The sequence below is a fragment of the Emydura macquarii genome, unplaced genomic scaffold (genome assembly GCF_026122565.2).
Source record: "Emydura macquarii macquarii isolate MOO-44397 ecotype Brisbane River unplaced genomic scaffold, CSIRO-AGI_Emac_v2 contig_561, whole genome shotgun sequence".
Lineage (NCBI taxonomy): Eukaryota > Metazoa > Chordata > Testudines > Chelidae > Emydura > Emydura macquarii.
In genome coordinates this window covers 11,897,613-11,921,000 of record NW_027130698.1, presented here as the reverse complement: position 1 = coordinate 11,921,000, position 23,388 = coordinate 11,897,613, and the positions used below count along the sequence as shown (strand labels likewise).

Genomic DNA, 23,388 nt, shown 5'->3' with positions numbered 1-23,388 from the left:
GGTGCCTAAGCTCTGTTCCCTGGCCCATGTGTGTGCTAGGCTCTGGGGGACCCCTGCCCACATATGGTTGTCTGACTCCTCCCCCCATCTCTGTCCCCCCATGATGTGAGCCAGGCTCAGGAGGGTTTGCCACAGGTGGGACTGGAGCCCCTCTCCCCCCATTCCCAGGGGAGCCAGGATCTGGGGATCCCTGCCCTGCCAAAGGGTCTGAACCCCACTCCTGTGTATATGCCAGGCTCTGGGAGGGGGGGCGGCTGCCCATCTACAGGGTGTGCCCCTCCCATCCCTACCCCGTGTGTGTGCCAGGCTGGGGGGGGGCTGCCCATCTACAAGGTGTGACCCCCTCCCCATCCCTGCTCCTCTGTGTGTGACCCCCATGCGAGCCCCTGTCCAGGCTGAAGCGGCTCAAGCTCCGGCCCCGGCCCCGGCCCCGGCCCCGCGGGCTGGGCTGAGCCAGTCGGATGCTGCCGGGCCGCCCCGCCCCAGGACGGCAGCAGAGAGGCCGCCGGGCGCCGGAAATGCGGCCCTGCCCACCCCGCGCAGCAGCCAGTCCCGGCCCGGCGCGGCCTGTGTGCGTGGCTGCCTGGCTGCGGCAGGCGAGGGCGGGGATCGATCGGGGCCTGTCCGTGGCCCGTGGCCCAGCCCCGGCTCCGGCTCGGCAATGGCCGGGGAGGTGAAGAGCAAGTTGTCCAAGAACCTGTTGCGCATGAAGGTGAGAGGCGGCGTCAGCGGCCCGGCCCGGCCCGGCCCGGCCCGGGGGGCGCCCGCCGCCTGTGGCTCTGGGGGTCAGGGCCGGGCAGGCCGGGGCTCGGGAGGCCAGAGCGGGGCGGGTTGCGGGGCTGATCGGGGTGAGGGACTGTAGGGGGGCGGGGGAAGTGTGGGGCAAAGTGTGGGGCCAGCTGCCCCCTGGGGAGGGATGGGTGTGGAATGGGGTTGGGGGGGGGAATGTGGGGCGAGCTGCCCCTTGTGTCGGGATTGGGGGCTATCCAGGGTGGGGGGCTGTGGGGAGCGCTGGGTGTCCTCGGACGGAGAATGAGGGGGGGCGGGTGGTGATGCCTCCTGGGCAGGGTTGGGGGGCAGTGGGGAATGGGGAGAGCTGGGGGCTCCGGGGCAGGACGTGGGGGTCAGGTGAGTGAGGGGAGGAATGGGGTACGGTGCCCCCCGGGGGGTGATTGGGGGAGCCCTGCCCTGGTGGTAGAGCTGGGAGGTGGAGTTAGGCAATGGGGTTTGGGGTTGGCGCCCCCGGGGAGGGCTGTGGGGCTGTAAAGCAAAGGCCTGGCAGGGGGTGGGAGGTGTAGGGTGTTTAGGAGGCTGGGTGAGGAGGAAGGGCAAGGGGCCCCGGCCCACAGGTTGGGGCTCATGGGAAGAGATCTGGGAGGATTTGAGGGCGGGGGGAGAATGGGACATAGAGGAAAGATTGCCCACCAGTGTTTGTGGGGGGTGTCCCAAGGGGTTATAGACCCCACAAAAGACGTTTTTAAATTGACCTGGGCCCCCAAGGGGCGCACATTAAGGTCTTTCACCAAAACTATTGCTCCCGCATTATAACTGCCACACACATTTCCCAGGCCACTGTAGTGTGAGAGGACTGGGGAGTCACAGAAGGGAGATTGTTCCCAGGGGTGGTGAGGATAGGCAAGGATGTTTCTCCAGGGTAGCGGAGTAGATGACCTTGGAGAGACCTTGATAGTGGGGAAGCTGAAGTTAGGGGTCTCCAGAGATGAGAGGATAGGGAGCAGGGCATTGGTATGGGGGTCTGGCACAGGGGCTGAGGGCAAGGATGTGAGGATCTATCTGTGGGTCCGCCTAGGCATTTGTACCTTGCTGCTTGATGTTGTACTTGGAAGGATGGGGGAAGAGTTAAAAGACTAAATGAGGCTAAGTGATACAGGTTGATGGGAAGCTGTGGACATCTGAGGGCTTGGAAAGACATGGGGAAGAACATGTTTTGAGGCTATGGAGATGGGGGACTATAAACACAGCCAGAGCTATGACAATAATGTGGCTTTTGCAATGTAAACAGGGAAGACCCATGGCATTATACCCAGCATCCTCTTCCCTGCTACAGGCTCTTCTACACGCAGCCAGCCTGCTGGGACACAAGGCTTGAATTAAGGTGCTGTGTGCTGTTTCTGGGGTCAGGGCCCAGGTTTTGAACCAATGCAAAGGGCCGTGTGTCATCAGGCTTAGACACCTGTGGTATATAAACTAAACCAACCTACAAAATAAGAGACAGTGCTACACTCATCTGTTTAGATAAACATGTGTAAATATAAATAAAAAACCTATTATAAGAATTCTGTAGCAAATGAATAGTCTAGGAGAACCCTTCTTGAAAACAATGGTCAAATAAAGAACATAATGAGGATTAAGCATTCTTTGAGATTTTGGGTGAATGGAAGGAAAGATGGGCTCAGAGTTGCATGATTCAAAGCCCAAACCTAGAGTCGTAATCTAGGTGGAAATTTGCCTGTATGGTCCTGAATCGTAAATGAGATCCCAGCTGAGGAAATCAATGGGTAAGCTGGCAAGGGAAGTGCATGTAGAAACCTAGGGTTAACCACAATGATCTAATATGGTTTTAAACACAACTATCCCTGTCTGCACTAAAGGCAAACTCTGTTTTAATTACATTAGTTAACACATTTTCTACCACATTACATTTTCCCAGGATAAACAAGGCCACACTTAAAATTTGCCTTGTCCTGTTGTTGTCTTTTCAAATGATGTTCCTCTTCACTTCACTAGCTGACTTAAATATTTCTTGTATGCATGTGGCCATGTTGGTCCCAGGATATTAGACAGACAAGATGGGGGTGAGATAATATCTTTTATTGGATCAACTTCTGTTGGTGGGAGAGACGAGCTTTCGAGCTACACCTGAAGAAGAGCTTTCTGTGGCTCAAAAGCTCTCTCTCATCAACAGAACTTGGTCCATAAAAGATATTACCACACTCACCTTGTCTCTTAAAATTGTTCTTATTTGTTTGGTTTATAAGGTCAGTTATGTAGTGAATACCCCTCTTGTCCTTTTTAAGATTTTTTTTTTAAATATATCATTGACCTTTTAAGAAAAAGTTAACAGGTAACACTAGCTTTGCTTGCTGTCTTCATCCGTTCTCCAGCTTTCTTGGATGTTCATTACTAGCTCTCTAGAAATATACTAAACAACATGGCACTGGTAATGATGGCATTGGAAAGTCTGGCTGAAGAAAATTCATGGTTCTTCTGTAGTAACTACTAAACTGACAACATGAAGTTCCACTTTGTAGTTATGCTACCGACACTAGAAAAAATGGCTATGCTAACCCCCGAAGAAACAACTATTATAACAGTGTCTTGAGTACCACAGTATCGTTACGTGTAGCCATACATCTAACTCCTGAAACTCCCATAAGAGGTCTCCTGTGGTAACTGTAGGTTGCCTGTTGTTTTGAATCAGGAACATATTGTGAACCATATTCCTTATTTCAGCAAAATCTCTCATTAGCAAAATTGGGATTTCTTTGTTGAAAACCATTTAAAATTTCCTTTCTTCCCACGAGGTTTCTGTGCTGGCCTCTTTATCAAGGACATAAATATTCAAACTCTTTTTCTTTATATCTTTAAGTTAAAAAATTTCTTTGCTTGCCCCATTTGGTTGAACTGCCTTGACTCGAAATATTTTCTTTGTTGTGCACTGATTTTTCTGGGCAGTTTTCCTTTGACTGCTGGAAGAATACCCTTTAACAATGTTAACTTCCACCATTGTCTCCATCCTTCCCCCCTCTCCCCCACTCTTTTCCCAACTCAAAATTTTGTAGCCTGAGAGAGGGATATTAATAAAGTACTGACCTACCCATCGCCCTTGGAATTGTGAATCTAGCATCAAGTCCAAAGTGAAATTAGTCTCAGCTCAGTGGCTAATGGACTCTGGTTCATGTCATGTAATGCACACATAATTCAGTAGAGTACACACTGGCATGATTGATGATCTCTCTGTTTCTGTAGAACAATGCAGAAGCTGAATCGCCATTAATTTTTTAAAAATATAAATATTCATTAAATATTTATAACTTAATATAGCAGGGCTTTCATAGCTTGTTTGCTTCATTTTAGTTGTGCCATTCGTTTTAAGCTTGGTACTGGGGTCCATAGTCTTTCGAAGTACTAAGTGAAATGGATTTTGCAGTCTCCATTCAATCCTCAGTTGTAGCAGAGTTCACTTTCCATAAAGATAGCAGAATAATTAGCACAATTATAAGTCACTGCTCACCAAAAGCTTAAATCTGAGCTGCTATGGAGACTAAACTATGACCCAAAGAAACACTCAGCATGTTTACCTGCTTTGCAAGGATTGCAATCTTAGGGGGGGGTTATATTAAATGTAAGTGATCAGATATTTTTATCCAAGAGATCTCTCAGGTCATTCGTTTTTAGGAACATAATCCTAAAATGAACTTTAATTGGATGCTTACAATAAAATTTCCCCCATTGAGACTTAAGTCTGGCTAACCAGTTTCCTTGATTAACATGTTTTTCCACATGATAGAGTCCCTCATTTTACTCACTTCTAAGAAAATCCAGATACTGTCAGTTTAAATGGAAGGCTTTAGCATGTTTTTGAATTTATTCAGAAAACAAAACTCCATTTTCATTAGTTAAGAAACTTACACAGAGTTGGGTACATATAGCAGTAAAAATGGAACATGAGAAATTAAGTTGGTTTATCACTTTTCAGATTATGCAAAAATCTATACACGCACACACATATAATTACAATAATTTAATACACTTAATGTTTTGCATAGTCTGAAAAGTGTTAAGCCAGCTTTTAATTTCTCATTGTCCATTTATATATCTGTCTACTTGGGACACCAGAATGATTTGTCACAGTAGATTGTGCAGATGTTCCAAATAGCATCATGCATACTGTGCTAGCATCTTCAGGTTTGACATCTCTGGTAATGCCAGATAAAGGTGGAAGTGTGACAGGCATATGCCAAAGGGCTTGTCTAAATACAGGTAGTGCTTTAACAGTACAGTAAGAGGTATATCTCTCCCCCCCCCCCCCCCCCCCCCCCATTAGAATGCAATTACACTGGTATAAATGTGCTTATACCAGTATAACTTATTCCCATTCGGGAAGGGGAATAAGCTATACCAGTATAACTGCATTCTCACCAGGGCTTGTATAACTGTGGGTAAAAAAAATCACACCACCTAACAGACCACTTTTGTACTGGTATAAATATGTCTATAAACCAGGCCTGGGCCCCATCTCCAATCATGGTGATGTCAAACCCTAAGCATTAATTTAAAAAGAAATGTTTATAGCCTTTCCAGTTGTGGAGAAAGTGAACTTTCTCCTTTCTATCATGGTTTGATTACTGAAATAGTTAACATTGACTTTAAATTGTACTCAGTGGGCACCTGAGTTAACATCCCATGAAGGTGAAAGGGGCAGTTCACACTTCTTCGAGCTATTGTTCCAATCTCTGTGAACTCAAACATCATCCTATTAGGCCATATCTACACTCCTGGTCATAGTGTAGACACTTCCTACAGGAAACTTAAGGTCAACTTAACTACAGCACCCTTTAATAACATAGCTAGGTTGATCTAAGGCCAAGTCTGCATTGAAAAGTTAGATTGACCCATTTACGTCTCTCCTGTGTATGAAAAATCCAAACCCCTGATGTGGTTAACCCAATCTAAACCCTAATTTTTAAGTGAAGACCAGGCCTAACATTCACTTCACATTCTTTAAGGCTCTCTTTGCAACCTTGAGGGCTAGAAGCTACTTTTATTTTTTTTAAATGAAATCTCAGAATCTGGAGGACAAAGGGGCACCCTCAAAAGAATACAGTCAAAAAAACCCAAATGCTAACCTGGCATAAGCCAGGTCTGTTTTGTCCCCTGACCTCTTTCTGTGATGGAGTGTAACCATTTGGCGTGTGGTATGCCGCAAAAACTTTGACATTGTTAAATTTTCCTCAGTCCTTTACCAAACCTCCAGGAATTGCAGGATGGTAAAATGACAAGGAAGTCAAAGCCATCCTAGGGATTACTAGAGTGCTGGTCACCTGGGTATGGTGATGCAACTGAATTCTAATATTGCAGTTGTTTCTGTCTGTATGTTGGCAATGGCCCTAACTTTCAAGAAGTTTTTCCTGAATCTTCTAACTTTTTGTCATGAAATATTGCATGAACAGTAGATGTCAGGCCACCTGTTAGAGAGTTGTAACCTACATATGGGAAAAAGAAACTTTATGCACAAAAAATCTTTATATGTGTGTGTCTTTCAGTTCATGCAAAGGGGATTGGATTCAGAAACCAAAAAGCAACTAGAAGAGGAGGAAAAGAAGATAATCAGTGAAGAGCACTGGTATCTGGATTTACCAGAACTCAAGGAGAAGGAGTATGTTTGTCATATTTTTGCATTACTTATAACTGGACTATTTGGGGACCAAGTAGGTTATTGTTTATTAATCCTTTTCTGTTCCAGAAATACCTCAAGAATAATAGTAACTCTTAGTGATCAATAAAACCAGTAAAATAGTCAGACCGGTAGGTGTAGCATCCATATTGCAGCATTTTATTTTAAGGAACCACACTTAAGGTTGATAAGCCCAGAGTTTGACCTACCTCCCTTTTTTTTGCCATCTGTATGTTTTCCTAGTGTTAATGTAATTATTTTCTTTTTGATGACCCAATGTGATTACATGTGATTAAAGTGAATATAAGGTCACTGATATTTAGTGTTTTACATATAGAGGGTGAGGGTGACAAGGTGATAATTCCTAAGGGCGGAGTTCTTTTTGTCTCTTGGTCTGTTCATTAAAAGAGAAAAGAAAGGAATCTTTGAAGCGAGACCCACACACAGCTTTATTTCCTACCAGTCTGTATTGTGTTGTTGGGTTTGGAGGTTTTTTTGTGGGGTGGGTCGGGCGAAGTATCAACATTCTTAGCAAACTTTTTCAAGCATAGACCTGACCTAAAACACTTAATTTTTTGGTTTTGCTTTGTATTGCTTTTGGATCCTGTGACTATGTTAAGACATGCTTTTCAGACAAATACTTGGTTTTGTTTTTTGTGCAGGAGTTTTATAATAGAAGAAAGAAGCTTTATGCCATGTGAAGACTTACTTTATGGCAGAATGTCCTTTAAAGGGTTTAATCCAGAAATTGAGGTACTGCCAAATGTTCTTCTTCGGTCAATAACTATGAAAACCTATAAATTGGAGTTAGGTCTCAATGTAACTTCCATTGAAATCAAGAAGTGTCTTTCCTTGTTGACTCCAGTGAGAGTTAATTGAGCATGTTTGGTAGCATGAGGGGATTATTGCCTAAATTTGTCTAATCTTTGTGGTTTCAATTTGACCTCTATTAGTTAGGATGAAAATGGTAATTTCCACCCTACCTCCTTTTCTCCCTCCTATCCAGCATTCCCATTGCTATTCAGAGAAATCAACTGCTCTTGTAACTGGATTGTTGATGCTCAGTCATTAATTCCTGTGTTGATACGCTGTCTCTGTACCCACACTTGTTGTTTTCAACCGTTAGAAGTAGTGCTATTTAATTGCGGGGATTGGAAAATAAATTTGTCAAGCAAAATGCAGGCAAAGCAGATTGAAGGATTTTATGAAATGTTTGTGATTCAATACTGAAAATACAACATCATGGGGAGTATTTACTCTTGATCACACTGCCTCAGTAAGAGCCTAGGTACTGGACTAGTACTTAAGAGACTTGTTCATGCTTCTGCCTTTCATTTGCTCTGTGACCTGGGTCCCAGTCACTTTAGTTCTCTGTGCCTGATTTATCCAGCTGTGAAATGAGCGTAATAATTCTTTTTTTTAATTCTGTGGCTGAAAAGTGGTATTTTCTCTTGTGTTGTGTGTGTTTGATCCATTTGAACAAATGGAGTCTTTCATCTCTAAGGGCTGGTTCACACTGACCGTGCGATTCGGCAGCAGTCAATGGGAGTTACATAAACTACTCTGCGTAGTTTGCGTAACTGACATCGACTGCTCAGCTTCCCTTCTGCGCGCTGTTCGCGCTGCGCTGAGCCGACCGGAACACTACGCTACTTGAGGGGGTGGACTTACTCAGTCGACTCCGTGATCGATTGAGCGGGTCTCACTGACCGCTCAATCGATCCTGAAAGATTGATAAATTGCCGCTGTCAGTGTAAACGTAGCCTAAGGTACTTTTACCCAAGTCAAGAGGGATGAAAGCTGTCTGGCAGTATGAAATGAGTCTTTCCAGTCCCAGGTTGACACGTCCATGTCACACACTAACATCCAGTGGCATGCAAGTTGGTTATCTCCGCAGAATGAGAGTGGAGGCTGAATTGCCATTCTTTACTTAGAGAGAGCTCCAGATTAGAGTTGACACACAAGGAGGTGATATGGAGGAATCAATGCTGTTTGCTGGTCCTCTGTCAATGTAATGCTTTCCGCAGGCGCTCTGTTAAATAAAATGTATTTCCACATGATAAAATGGTGATTCAAACCAAGATTTGGGAAATAAATCAGGTGCTATTTCTGGTAAATATCTGGCTTTTTATCCCATATGTCAACAGCTCAATAGTACCATGATTCCTATACATTTTCCTCCTCTCAAAGAACAGAACATCCATGTTCCATGCACTGCTCCCCAAAACACAACTGCCCAATCTTACTGCTCTAACCTGCTGCTTCTTCCAGTCTTGACCTTTAGTCATCATTTTGCAGCTTAATTTGGGGCCCAAGCCTGCAAACCCTCAGCCCTGTTGACTAGGAGTTACTCCTAGTTTTGCAGAATCATGCCTTTAAAAGAAAAACTCTTTTGAGCAGACGTGTCTTTAATTTCTGTTCAACATCATACATGCCTGTATGATGCTATAATAAGAACCACACTGCCATTAATCTGTGTCTAGCAGCTAAAATAACGGCCTAAGATGAAAAGTTATTTATGCTGCCTTCATGTCTAACATGATTTAGTGGAAAGTATGATTACTGTCTCAGCATGGCTTGGCATTTTCACTAGCTTTTTTTTTTTTTTTTAATTGCAAGTTGTATTTTACTGTAAATCTCTTCTGACAGATTCTCCCTAAATGACCATTTCCAAGTGGCTTAGTTCCTAAATTTGACCCACCCTTATGATCTGGGTATTATATACACTAGATTGCGCCTGACATTGGCCACTGTCGGAAGACAGGATACTGGGCTAGATGGACCATTGGTCTGTTCTTAGATTATACTTGACAATAAAAAACCAAATCGGCTTAAATAACTTTTAAAAAAGATTTATCCACTGTTATTGTAGAACCTACAATCGATAGATCATTGCTACTTAAATCCCAACAATCATAAAGGACTCTAAGAAAACCTAGTCCCAGATGCCAGGCACCTGTGCTGATGCACAAACCAGGAAGGAACCAGAAATAGGTTGTGTGTATATTAGAACAATTTAAGATGCAGTAAAATTATAACAAAGCATATTATTTTAAATTTTGTAAGGGCTGGGTCATGAGCTGCTTTCAGGGCCATACTGGATGTAGGGGGACCTAAGGCGCTCCCCTATACAAGATATCTGAATCATTGTGCAGAGTAGGTGGGGTAACAGAGGAGGAACTAAACTCACCAGGTATAGCACTGGTGCAAATCACCAACACTACCAGCCCATGAAGCAAGGGGGAAGCAGTCAGCCACAGTTCATTCCCCGATGATCTCCCAGCAAAGCATGGCTGCGTGCTGCATTTTATTCACGGCTCACGGTAAATCCATGATCTAGCACTAAGTCGGTACTACAAACAAGGGACAGATGCCTCAGTTAAAACTCTGCGGGAGAGAGTCCTTATTGTCCATTTTAAAAACTAATTTCTTATCATTAAAATCTATGTAATTGAAATTCTGTGAAAGAGTTAACTGTTAAACTGATTTCCCATTTCATTTGCAGAAGTTAATGATCCAAATGAACTCTAGGTACAAGAAAGAAGAAATTGAAGCAGATGATACAACTGAGGCTGATGTATCAGATGAAGAAATGGCCAGAAGGTAATTTATGTTTTGTGACATAGTTAAAATTACCCAGATGATGATGTGTGGCTGCACTCTCATCAGAATGTTTGTAAAGGAGCAAACTTTTGTGTTGTACACAAGATTTTTTTTATATAAAAAATTGTGAAGAATGTGTTCAGTGGAATAGGTTCATTACTTCCTAGAAATAACTTGGGGCTATTTTCTACCCTCTGCTACGCTTTTGTGCTCTCTACTGTGTCACTCTGTGCCATACCATACTGTATAACCGAAGACAAAATTGGCCCTTTAATATTATGCTGATACCTTGATACAGGCAGTACTGTGTTGCTTACAGTGTGCTGTAAGAAAAGTGACATTAACAATCCCTCGTTCCACCACAGATTCCTATTTCTGATAGGATTTATGACTTACTGTGCATGAATTTGCATTGATTTTATGAAGAACAGTGATTTGTATTTTAATTTTAATATTTTAACAGATATGAAACCTTAGTGGGAACAATAGGGAAGAAATTCTTGAAAAAGAGAGACCAGCGTGTACTACAGGATCAGGATGAAGATAAAGATGAGAACAGTAACCTGAGACCTAGCAAAACTAAGAAAATGTTCTTAAAACCCCTAGATTAATGTAAACTGCACAATTGGAGCTAATATAAATGTCATCTCCAGGGTACAGTAACATGAACTGGAGAGAGTTTATTTTCCACAAAAAATAATGTAAGATGTTTGTATATTTGTTTGTTCTGATTGAAATTTCTGCTGTCCACATGACAAACATTCTTTCAAAGTGGATGCATATATAATGGATGTCATACATCCTTTCCTGGGTGAGCAAGTTATACTGAGCATGGGTCTCTAAGCCAATCAGCTGTTTAAATTTTGTGCATAAGTAGGATGACTATCCCGTGTATTTTAGAGCAACAATCTTTACATTTATGATCATAACTAAACACAAGTATTTGTACTAAAGATGATCTATGGCCAATCTTGTAAAGCAATTCTGCTCTCAGTGCTTTTTTTACTGTATAAATTGAAACCCCTTACACTTTTTAAATTGAAAGAAATAGTCTGCAGAAATTTACATGTTTCTTTAACAACTCTAAAAATAAGTGGAAAAAGGAACAGATTGTCCATTTAGTTGCATTTTATTTTTTATAAAATCTATTTAAAGACAGGTTTTTGTAATAGAAGCATTTTTTTTCTAGAATAAGCTAAATATTTATATAGGTGATGTTTACACTTTGACACTTATGAATCGTGATCTGCTCAATCTCTCTCCTCCAAAAAAAATTTGATGTTCCTCTAGTTGTGGCTTTCTTTTCTGGCAAAAAAAATTCTGATCTTACAAACAAGATCTGTGATAGCAGCATAATGACTACTTTAGAAACACATCTTAAAGCTGAATAAAAACGTTTTAAATGACTTTTGTGTCTGATTATTGTGGTGTAGGTCATGTACTATAAATACTGAAACTTAGCATAGCCTGTGAGATGTGTAGTGCATTGTTTGATATTGTTTAGATTTAGGCCCAGATTTTTAAATGTATTTAGGCATTGACGCACTCAGCATTACAACACCTAACTGACTTAGGAGCCTAAATCTAATTTTCAAAAGGGCTTTAGAGATTGACTGTCAATGGGACTTAGGCTCTTAAGTGCCTAAATCCCCTTTGAAAATGAAATTTAGGATCCTAAATCAGTTAAGCATTGCAATGTTGAGCACAGCAATACCTAAATGCCTTTAAAAATCTGGGCCTGAAGCGCATGCCCTAAAATATTAGTTGAGTTGAAATGCATTTTCTATTTAGAAAGTAATGAAGCAGTTTGAAGCATTGTTGAACAGAGAGATAGTATTGGCCTTCAGTCAATTGGTGCTCTGGGCATGTTGAAATTTGTTGTCAGCATGTGTCAGATCTAAAATAAGAGCAGTTTTCTGTATCCCAACCTTCAGCCAGAAATATGCTCTCTGTTATTTTATTTCCCTGGCTAGCTGTCCAGGTTGCTCGTCCGTGATGCTGGCTCTCTCTAGGAATGAGGCATCTGGAGGAGTTTGCTAAATTGAAGCAAGTGGCAGTTCCATCATGGACACAAGAGGCCTTATCTTTTCTTTTTGGAACAGCTCAGTGAAGCAAGACATGAAACTAAATTATATAAAGTAAGAGCTGTACATCTACAGTAGTTTGCTTGTATGATATATGGACTGCAATCCATATCTCAAAAGCACCGCATTAGATGTTCAAGATGGATCACACATGGAAAGAGAAATACACTTTTAACCTACCAAGGAAGCTTCATAAAGGTGGAAAGTCTGTGATTCATGATCTCATATAGGTTTTCAGAGCTAATTAAATGCTACTGGTTCAATTACTTAAAACCTGACTATATATAATCGCCAGTTGAACAAAAGTTAATGATCACAAGACATTTTTCTTCCCATGGAAAATGTGACCTGAGCTAAGAAGTGATTTATTGTTGCTCATCACAAGAAAAACTCAGAATATATCCCATTATTCTTTCTTGCTTATTACTCAGAAATGAGTCCCCTGTTATGTGAATAAATTTCTTTGGCGATGGCAGGAATTCTGAATAATAGTGCTGGGTATTTTTGGGAAACTATATTCTAGTGAAACACTTGTGTCCACTAGATGTCACTAAACTTTTGCTTGGGCTTCAAGATTCTTGAACTGATGATATGCTGTTGCTTTCACATAATCTTGTCTGAAAGTTCCTTTGATTTAATAATAGTTTGACACATGCATATAATAAAAAGAGCATTAAACCTTACATAGAGGTTTCTCTGCACAGAGAATGTATGCAGAGAGGACACTTTCTGTGTCCTTCAACCCAAAGCAGAATAGCTCATGTGATTGGAAGAAAAACAAAAACAGGTTTGTACTCAGATATCTCTGAATCCCGGAGGGTGCTCTGCATTGTGTGTGTTTGTGTGGAAGGTTTTGAAGGTGAAGTGACATGAATTTCAACAGCTTCACAGAAACCTTGCATTCAGTTACTGCAGGGTTATGAGAAAATGTGCATGACTCCACCACAATCGTTAGCAATATATAGTCTTTAAAGATAGGAAACAGCTTTTCATGATGGCTAGATGAACTATTCAAGTGCAACTTTAAAAGTAGCTGCTGGTGTTAGGACAACCTCTTTATACAGTCAGCACTTGTAAAAACGTATCTTGGAGCATCAACTGTATTGTAGAATCAGCAAAATATAAACGCCTAGTGGGAGTTGCAAAAGTGCTTGTGAAAATCCCAGTAGGTGCCTCTCTGCATCTTTAAGTGCCTAGATATCTTTAAAAATCTGACCCTCAGCTCCTAAATTACCTAGGTGTGTTATAAAATTTTGCTATACGTAGCTCCTTGCTATAACTAGACCACTATGGAGGCTTAAGTGTAGACATGAAATATTCGTGTTGCAAACCTACATTTAATCCAGCATTCTTGCCTTTGTTACAAACTCACAAACGGACCCATTGTTGTGGACAGTTTTGCTACGATGTGATTTTTAAAGCATAAATGGACCTGTTTCTCAATCAGAAAGGACCCCTTTTTGATTGAATATGTCATTTGGATTTTAGAATGAGCGTTTTTGGTTTGGAAGTAGTCTTTTCCTCAAACTTGCGAATAAAGCAGTTTGGAGAGAAGAGAACCGGAACGATTTGTGCAAATGGTGTGAAATGAATAATGTGTGAATTTGGCACAACTCTGATCAAGAATGAGACCAAGGGAGAAGGCGGGTGCTTGCAACCTACAGCAGCTGGCATTCATGTTGAGAGCTCATAGCAGTAAGAATAGTTTGTCTTCAGACATCTAGAACTATTTGTCCTGTCCTCTTTCAGAGTGAGCTTTAGGCACAGATTCACCATCTGTCTAATACTGCATTTTGTGAGGAAAGTGCCTTTAATTAGCCATCATCACTCTTCCTGAAGTGTCATACGAGGTACTCTGGCTGAGAGGAGCCAGAGAAGGAATTCAGGAAAACTGTAAGCTGAGTTGGCAGGTCATCAATTTCTTCGGCTGTTTGGTGGTGTTAATAAGGAAACTGAGGCAGGAAGCTAGCTTTTTTATTATTCACTCTCTATGTGGATGTACTAGTCAGTCAGTGCATCCAGCATTGTTGAGAATGGATGAATGTCTTATCTAGCGTGCCATGAATAATTAAATTTTACTTATCGAGATCCAATAGAATAACAGGAAAGAATCCAGTCTGTGTTTTTATCTCCCGCATCTCAGAAGAGGCACTAAAATTTGGTGGTTTTCTTTTATGTTTGCTAGCTGTCGCCTAGAGAGTTTGATGAAATGACATTTAATTGCAAGAGTAAATAACTCTAAAAGATGATTAACTTAAATGATTTGTCTATAATAATAATAATAATAATACAACAATTGAGCTAGTTCTCTTTCTTATCTCTTTGGTGCCAGTGGAGCTGAAATGTTTACCACTGTTGTAGCTGCCAGCACTGGGAATAGATGAGGATTGCACAACTTCCCTTCCCTTTGCTTCCTCCTATCTTGTCTCTTTTGATCTACTTGACGCTGGACCTTAAAAGCCAGAGGGGCAGAGTCCAGCTGAAGTGAGTGCACATCCTGTGTCTTACCTCCACTGATCCATGAGCTCATTAAACTTTGTTCCTTGCTGTTTTTTTATTGCTTTTTCCAGGGGCAAAATTAAGTTTCAACTGGTTTTCTCCTGTTGCTCATAATTCTTTTCCTTATACAATTGCTGATGGATGGTAGTTTGCTTTGGGTACATGTAATGAGTAGTTAGGCTGGCATTATTCAGAGTCATCTGTGGGGTATGAACACCCAGCTCCCATTAATTTTAATGGGAGTTAAAATCATTCAGACCTCAGCCTTAAAGCAAAGTTGTCTTGTCTTCCTGCGAATCAAGATACTGTGCTTTCCTAACTCCAAATACATTTTGAAAGGCTTGGCGTGTGATTTTAGCAGTGTTGGCGCCACTTGCCTTGACAACCGGCTGCAGCTAAAACACTTCACAATCATTTGGAGTCTCATTAAACTGGCTTGAAAGAGAGATGGCCCAGCAACGCTTTAACTTTAAAATACATTGCAAGGGAAAGGTGGCGTCGGGGATAGCCTTGTAGATATAAGATCCCCAGTTAATCTGCACGACAGGAGCCTCTCCTGTGCAGCCTGCCGGATCCTTTTAGGAAGTAGTCATTCCTTTCCATTTTCCTGTGGGAAAGCACCTGTCACCTATCCCAAGCCCTCCCTAATTGTATATGGTTGTAATTTGGTGACTCACATAGTTTCTTTGTATTTAATACCATCCTTATGTTAGGCCTCGTTATTTGTCTTTGGAGAGGGTTGGGGTACAGTATTCACAGCCAAATAACTACTGTATTTTTCAACTCGGAGAGAATTTGCTAGCAGAAACATTGATCCTTAGCAAAGCTCCATTTTACCTGAGACTGTAAATCCAGGACCTGGTAATAATTGTCACGTCTGGAGGGGGGGGAGGGGGAGAAATCTCTGTGGGAGAGTTGTTATAAGTGACAGTGCAGAGGGTGAGAGGGTTGAGGACTGACCTATATGGAGCTCCACAGAGAACAGGCCTGTGGTAGAGCGCAAGGGACACAGAAAGTGTAGGTAAGTGGCAGCAGAACCAAAGACCCCTGTGGATGCAGCACAGGAGGATGGAATAACCAGGATGTCAAAGGCTGCATTGAAACCACGGCGACGATGAGCGAGAAGGAGCCATTATCAGCAGAAAGGAGGCAGTGGTCTGCTTCGTAGAAGAGCAGGGTTTCTGTGGTATGGACTGTGAGGACCCAGATGAAAATTCCTCCCAGCTAAAGAGAAAGTATGGGTTTTATCTGAAACACTTAATGCTCATCTGATGTTTGGGGAAATCCCCAACACTGATAAGCAATTTGTTTGGATAAAGTTGGAAGGGATGAAAATCCTTTGTGGAGTCTTAATCTGCAAAATACAGAACATATTAATACAAACTTAATTACAGTTGATATTTACAAAGCATACTGATGTTTTTAAGCCTACTGTTGTTTTAATTGATTTATTTTGTAATATATTTTTGGATTTTATGTGATTTTTGCATAAATCACCTGTTAGAACAAAGAGGCTATCAACTGAAAAGAAAATGTCTTGATTTTCTTCTTTAACCTGCTATTGTCAAAAGCAGCATTTACCATTACCATCAGGGAAAAAGAATGGAGAGAGAATTATTTTTCTCAGTGGTCTATTCTGCTAACGTCATGCTTTTGTCACTGTTTCCCCTGAAAAATCAGTTTCCCTGTTTTTGTGGGTCTTTCACATAGCAACGTGACCGAGAGAGAAACATTTTTAGAATAGGAAACTGCAATTCTAAAACCACGAAATTTAGAAGAAGACTCATTAGCTGAACAAAGAGTTTCTTTAAATAGACTTGATTCAGTTGGATGCTTCATCACCTTAATAACGTTTCCAGTTAATCTGTCATTAAGGAACTTCAATTTGTGGGCATGTGGAACGGAAGTAAATCTAAGTCTACACGTAGGCACAATGAAGAAGCAAGTTTGGGCATCATGTTACAGTTAATCTTTTATACAAGATGTAAATAGTATCAATGCAAATGCATCAAAAGAGAAATATGGACATACTAAAAATAATCGATTTGTGTGGTTCATTGTAGTAAATACAAATTGGATAATATTTTGCACTTGTAGCACCCTTGGTCTGGAGATCTTAAAATGCCCTACAAACATGAATGACTTATTCCTCATAACATCCCCTGGAGGTGGGAAAATATATTATCCCCATTTTACAGAAGGGAAAATGGAGTTGGACGTTTGGCACTTCTGAAGATCAGACCACTTATTTAGATCCGAAATGTGGATTTAAGTGTCTACATTTAGGCCACCAAGTTTGGAAATTTCAGCCAATGTGATGTCCCTAATGGTCACAGAGCATATCTGTCAGTAGCACAGAAACCCCATTACTCCTCTCCCAGTTGTGTTCTTAAGCCACTAGAAAACCTTTCCTCCCTGGACTACATGTCCTCCCGAATCTTCAGCCAGCCTCAAACCAGTCTCTAAATATGTGCCCACAAAAGTGTATGTGGACTCCATTAATTATCTCGGTGGTAATTAATCAACATGGGACACTGAAGTGCCTGTTTTATGGACTTAAGTTCTCACTTTAACCTGGCATTAAAATATTTTAGTTCATTTATTGAACGTTAGATTAAACAGACTGAAAGATGCTGCATTTGTGTAGAATTATTGTATGTTTTATCTATTACACTACATCACATACAATCCTTTGATGTGAATTGGGACAAATTTTCTCTCTACTGTTATGCTGAATTTATCTTTGTGTCTTCTACACCTCTTCATCTTCAAGAGTCATGAATACTACCAGATCTGTGTTGTCCTTGGAGTTGTAAATTGTCGCAGTGAGTGTCCATCCAATTAAATCTTGAAACCCATCAGTGGTCTGCAGGCTGCACATTGACTTCTTTGTAAACACAGAATCTGGAATGTCGGAAGGTACATACATTGGAACTGGAAATCTTCAATTGTTCGTGACTCAAGACTGAACAAATATATTTTCCTGCACTCTTCTTTCACTTCTTTCCAGAAGATCAGAATTAGAGCAGCTTTGGTTGGGAATTTATTGTTTCCGTCTTAGTTTCTCAAAGTACCAGATCCCATTGTTTTCTGTGAAGCGAAAGATGCCGGAGTCTGAGGTTGGTCTTTCCCAGAAATAAGTTCCATTGGTTGCCACAGTTGATAGGATACATCAAAGCCTCCATCAAGTATATAGGGTTTGTTTTCGATATCCACCTTTCGCAGAAGGTGGGTCGTGTGTTTTGGTGTGGATTTTATATATACATTCCTAAAAATGGTGGTGTCATATCCCAAAGTTTTCAGCACCCAACATAAAAGTTGGTTGTGTTCCATGTACCATCCACCATGCATCTTCCTTACAATTTTGTTGTAAATCTGGTCTAAAGCCAAGCTAATGGTTTCCCCACAGTGGATGCTGAGATTTTCAAATGGGACAGGTTGGATGTGGTGTTGGAAGATTGCAGTTAAGGTTTCCAAATCATGTTTTTCATGGGAGCCTTTATGTCCAGTTCTTGCTAAATATTCCTCAATGTACATATTGCCTGTCAAGGAAGTAACTGTAACAAAAAGTTAATTATTTATGATGATGTGAAGGGATTCATCGTAGTTTCTGGCTAACACAGATGCTATGATCTGAACCACATCAGAGTAGTATTGAAAAGAAAACCAATTGTTGTAGTAGAGAAATGCAGGAGTAACGATAGGACTTGGATGTTAGGATCTGGGTTTTTGCTTCAGGGCCATCTCTTGACACAATAGAGCAAATATCCCCTCGTGTGCACATGTGTATGAAAGGAAGATTACCGTACATTGACATTAGGTCAATGTAACACCAGGAGTCAGTCAAGAGGGGATAAAATTAGGAATCAGTAACTGGTTTTTGAAGAAGATGGTTTTTATGAGATTTCCAGTCCATATAGTCATCTGAAGAAATAATGAAGGAAGCAGTGTGATCTACTAGTCAGAGCAGGCACTTGAGAGTCAGGAGTCCTGGGTTCTGTTCTTGAGTCTGCGTCTGATCTACTCTGAGATCATAAGTAAGCCACTCATTCTCTGTATGCCTCAGTTTCCTTATTTGTAAAATGAGGAAAATAACATTCCCTGCCCATTTGTAAAGCACTTGGAGATGATTGGATTAGAGGTGCAATAGAAGTGTCAAGTCTTGTTATAAATTCAGACCTACCAGCAATTCAGAAGATTAACTGAACCTCTGACCTTTTGAGAGTCAGAAATCACTAAACGAATCCGGTCCAGTCTGATAGTCATCACACACATTTAGTTTGGTTTTGGAATTAGGATTCTCAATAGAGGCAGGTGTAAACTCCCAGAAAGACAAAGACCATAGCCTCCATTCTCAGCCATGCTCAATATCACTTAGGCAGGTAGTGGGTTGTTTGCAGCTGTCTGTTACGGGGTTGATGTGAAATATGCCTCATTTTCCACTGGCCGGAAATTGCTGGAGCACAGCACAATGCAGTCATGTGCCTCCCCAAAGTAGAAATGGTCACCACACAAGCTCTGCGATGACAGCAGTAAGGGGTGGCATAGGAACCTGCCAACTGGTTTTGTACCACCCCTACACTGGAAAAATCCTCAGCCGGGAAGATCTGGTCCATATCTGGCCCTTTGCACCAAGTTTTCTAAATCCTATTGTCCACCCCCAGCATACAAAGGAACTGCACCAGTTCCGTTATGTCGTCTTAAGTCTTTTGTGCCCATGAAGAACAAGAGGGAGCAAGATTCAGCCCATACGAAGCAGGCGAGTTTGAACAGCCCAAACGACTGCTCGCTGTCAGCATTTCTGCGTGGGAATTATTCAGTTTGTTTTCCTGCCGTGCTGGGCACTGCTGAGAAGTCAGGCATTGCCATCTTCTGACCCTTCTCAGTGGCCTGCTACCACCTGCATTCCAACATCCTGAGTGGGAGACACAGCAAGTGTCTGTATATTGCTCCGTTTGAAAAAGGAACCTGTGCACAAAATTCTTTGACACTTTTCTTACAGCCTGTCCCCTTGCTCGAAACACACCCCATTTTGAGCACTCAGTGTTGCTTCTAACGTTCAATTTCTTGACAACTCGTAAACCTACCTTGAAATATTTTTGTGAACACAATGGGAGCTCTATGGCGAGCTGATGTTTAGACAGTTAGCAGCATTCTGTCAACTCAGGGACTATACTGCATTCAGATAAACTCATCAGGGAGCTGCTGAGTGTTTACTGCCAGATGAAATTTCTCAGGATGAATCATAAAACTCTCCAAACCTACTAGAGGATAATTGCATGTTGGAATTGTTTACAACGTATGTTCTGCTTTCTGCAGTAGGGGCAGCTTTGACTGTCCGGTGGAGATGTACTGTTAGCCTGCAGTAACTATCCTACTCAGTCAATTTTTGATCATTAAATAGTGAAGACAGGTCACACCGATATAGAGTAGGCCCTCTGGGTAATGTAACTGTAACACCTTGCTGCTGCTCCATAATGTAATTGAGCTGCATAAGCTGTTTTAGAAGGTGCAAGCGATGGTTATTTTGAGTTGTGGAACTATTAGAATGTTTTGGATGAAAACCAGAATATCTAAGATGATTTCACAAATGTATTGACCGTCATTATGCAGAGAAAATCATCAACAAAAGAAATTTTGAGGTCTGTCTTTCAGAAGTCTAGGAATGCAGATGTATATGCAAAAATGTATAGGCATTAATGCACTTAATTTGCGCACCCACTTACCAGGACTATACATGCTATCACAGTAAATCCATTTGCAAATGACCCATTATGCATCTAACTACTATTAACCTATTGTTCCCAGAAAATGGACCAGTTTGTAGTAAGGAAAGCAAGGTCTGCTCATTTCATTTTCTTTAAAGTCATTTTAAAAAGATTGTAACGAATTATCTCTACCCTTTTAAGATGAACTCTATTACTGGTTAGTTTATTAGTCTTTGCTTCCTTTATTAAGAATCTACTGCACGTGCCAAATTCACAAATAACAGAAAAATTAATAACTTCTGCGAACAGGCTGTAAAATCTGGAATATCCGAGTTTAAATGAATAGGTGTGGTGCCATTCAAATGAAGCTGCTAAAAATAAGAGAAAAAGCCAATACGATTTTCTGTCGCTGTTTTGCCATTCTTGAGAGATGGCATTTAACCCAAGATGGCTGTGTTTTGTTTCCATTTCTACAGCATTTTTCATACACCATTTTCTACAAACCTTGTTCCGATGGACAGTTTGAATTGCATGTTTCTCCAGGCCCTTAACCGCGCACAAAGCATCTGGTTTTAAAAAGGCGCTTAGTTGTGAAAATGACCCAGCAACAATTGTATCAGGTTTTGCACCCTTTTTGTTTGTTTGTTTGTTTTTTGGATTGGTAAATCAGGAACAGACACAGATTGCAAGGCTTCCCCTCGACAAACTCCTTTTTCTAACTAATACACTTCTGCCTCAGGGCAGTTCAGTACTAGATCTTAAATCCAAGAGAAGGCAGAATAATAGCAATTTGTCACAGTTTCAGGGTAACTGCACCTGTATGTACCTGTATGTTTCAGGGTAACTGCACCTGTATGCACCTGTATGTACCTTCTCTAACAGGGAGAGGGGATGCCAGTGACCATCCCCCATTATCAGCCTTTGAAGCCCTCTACCCTACCCCAAGGAGAAATACATATACTAGTTCCAAATGGATACTGCAGAGACCAACAGAGAAAAAAAAATCCTTTTCTATAAAAGCCTGGGATTTAGCCTGACTCCAGGCTTTCTTCCTGACCCATCAAATGGACGGTGCTCCTGGTCCTTGGAGGGCCCCACTCTTTAGGGGAGGATTGGAAGGACTGAGGCCCCATAGAACGGGGTGGGATTCTGAGCTGAAGCTGTGATGAACTTGTAACCACAAGGCTGCCCCCAGCGTGGGGAAGTTGAAGGGCTGATCCCACCAGCACCCATGCTGGAGTCGGGATGAACTCTGGTAAGCTTAGTAGCACGTGCGCAGGTTCGTCTATCGTTGTTGTATGTTTTCTCTGTAATGCTCTTTAGCTTCAGACTAAAGTAGGCTTGCTTAGAAAACTCTGTAGCAATCCCTCTGTTAGCAGTCTCTGAAGAGAAAGCAAGCGGGTCTGTTTAGGCAGCCTGTCTTTGCTGGGAAAATACCCAGGGAAGGCAGAAGACCATCCAGCCTGGAGATTACCCCCATCAGGAGGGAGAGTGACGTGTCTCCACCCAAGAGAGGCAACAGCTGGGGAGATGGAAGCCTGAGAGTAGATCCTCTTGTTGAACCACTGGTACAGGTGATACAGGTGCAGTCACAGTTGTGACATGGGTGATTTATCCAGAGTTACGATATATTTGTCTTTCAGTGTCTTCTCCACTCTTTAAGAGTCATCACTTGTACCAGAACCATGTGAGGGTCCATCTGACTAAGGCTCTTAACAGACCCATCAGTGGTCTGGAGGCTGCTTTCTAAACAGGGAATCTGGAGATGTCTGAATGTGCATGTTGAACAGTTGAAAGTCATTTATAGTCCGTGGCTTGAGAGTGAATGAATACGCTTTCCTGATCTCTATTGCTTCCAGATTTCAGAGTTCGAGAAGCTTTGGTTGGGTTTGTATTGCTTCCTTTTGATTGTCTCAGAATATTAGATCCCACTTTCTTCTGTGAAGTGAAAGATGACAGGAGTGTGAGGCTGGTCTTTCCCAGGAAGCAGCTCCATTCACTACCACCTTTGATAGCTAGCACCAAAGACACCATCAACTATATAGGATTTGCAACCAATAGAATATGATTCTGTTGGGTCATAAGTGTTTCCTCCGAGGATAGAGTCGTCATACCCAATTGCTTGAAAGACACAAAACATGCACCATCCACTACGTTTCTTCCCCACTATTCTGTTGTGAATAGTTTCCATGTCCAGCTCAATGGTTTCGCCATAGTGTATGTTGAGATTTTCAAATGGAACTGCTCAAATGTAGTGCTGAAAGATTACAGTTAAGGTTTCCAAGGCCACTTTTTTGTAGGAACTTTCTTAGGGAATTCTTGTGAAATATTCTTTGATGTTCATTTTTCCTGCATGAAGAGTGAAATGGCTCATTATAGTTATGCTGATCTCGAGCGATTCACCCCAGTTTTTGTAACACAGGTTGACTGATCTGGAAATTTCCCTCTCACACTTGACTCTAGTGTTTTGAAAGTAAGCTAAGCCCATGTAGGAGATAAGAACAAGAATGAAACACTAGTTTGGTGTGTGTCACCTGTTTTAGAAATACGTATTTGCATGGCATTCTCACAATAGAAATAAGGTTAGGATCAGAATTGTGCAGCATCTTCTCAGCAAACTTCTACAACTAGGGACCATCTCTTTATTGTGTTTGTACCATGCCTAACTCAATAGGGATCTGATCCATGATTGGGGCTTCTAGGTGCTATTGCAATAAAAATAATAATAATTAGTCACTTTCAGTTTCCTCTGTATGGTATTTTTAAAAAATCAAATAGTCAGATTTTATTCCACTGATCCTGTTTTTCTTATTATATCCAAAAGAGTATCTCATGGCCCATTGAGCTTTGTGGCATAGAGATGAAAGATTCTGTAGCCCATTACTAATCGATTGGACTAATAGTCAATAGTCTCTTGACTCTTCTGAGCCCCAAATGGATTTGTGGTGTTTGCCCTTTTCTAGATTTCATTTGGTATTTTTCCATGAAATGATTTTTTTTTCCAGAGCCATTCAGCAATCTGTTGTTGATTATTTTGTTTTCTGTAAGAGCTGTGGCCATTTTAGAAAGGGAGTTC

General features: G+C 41.5%; 1 protein-coding gene and 2 pseudogenes across 1 annotated transcript; 1 reads left to right on the top strand and 2 right to left on the bottom strand.

Annotated features, from left to right (window-relative positions):
* Window positions 1–487: 487 nt before the first annotated feature.
* On the top strand, window positions 488–11,428 carry MPHOSPH6 (M-phase phosphoprotein 6). The gene is made up of 5 exons (XM_067540160.1): window positions 488–712; window positions 6,288–6,400; window positions 7,081–7,171; window positions 9,924–10,021; window positions 10,485–11,428. Exons 1-5 carry the CDS (start codon window positions 662–664, stop codon window positions 10,630–10,632), a joined length of 501 nt encoding a protein of 166 aa, XP_067396261.1. The 5' UTR covers window positions 488–661; the 3' UTR covers window positions 10,633–11,428.
* Window positions 11,429–17,356: 5,928 nt separating this feature from the next.
* On the bottom strand, window positions 17,357–18,141 carry LOC137147653 (arylamine N-acetyltransferase, pineal gland isozyme NAT-10-like; annotated as a pseudogene).
* A 3,760-nt stretch (window positions 18,142–21,901) lies between these two features.
* On the bottom strand, window positions 21,902–22,659 carry LOC137147683 (arylamine N-acetyltransferase, pineal gland isozyme NAT-10-like; annotated as a pseudogene).
* Between the last annotated feature and the right edge of the window lie 729 nt (window positions 22,660–23,388).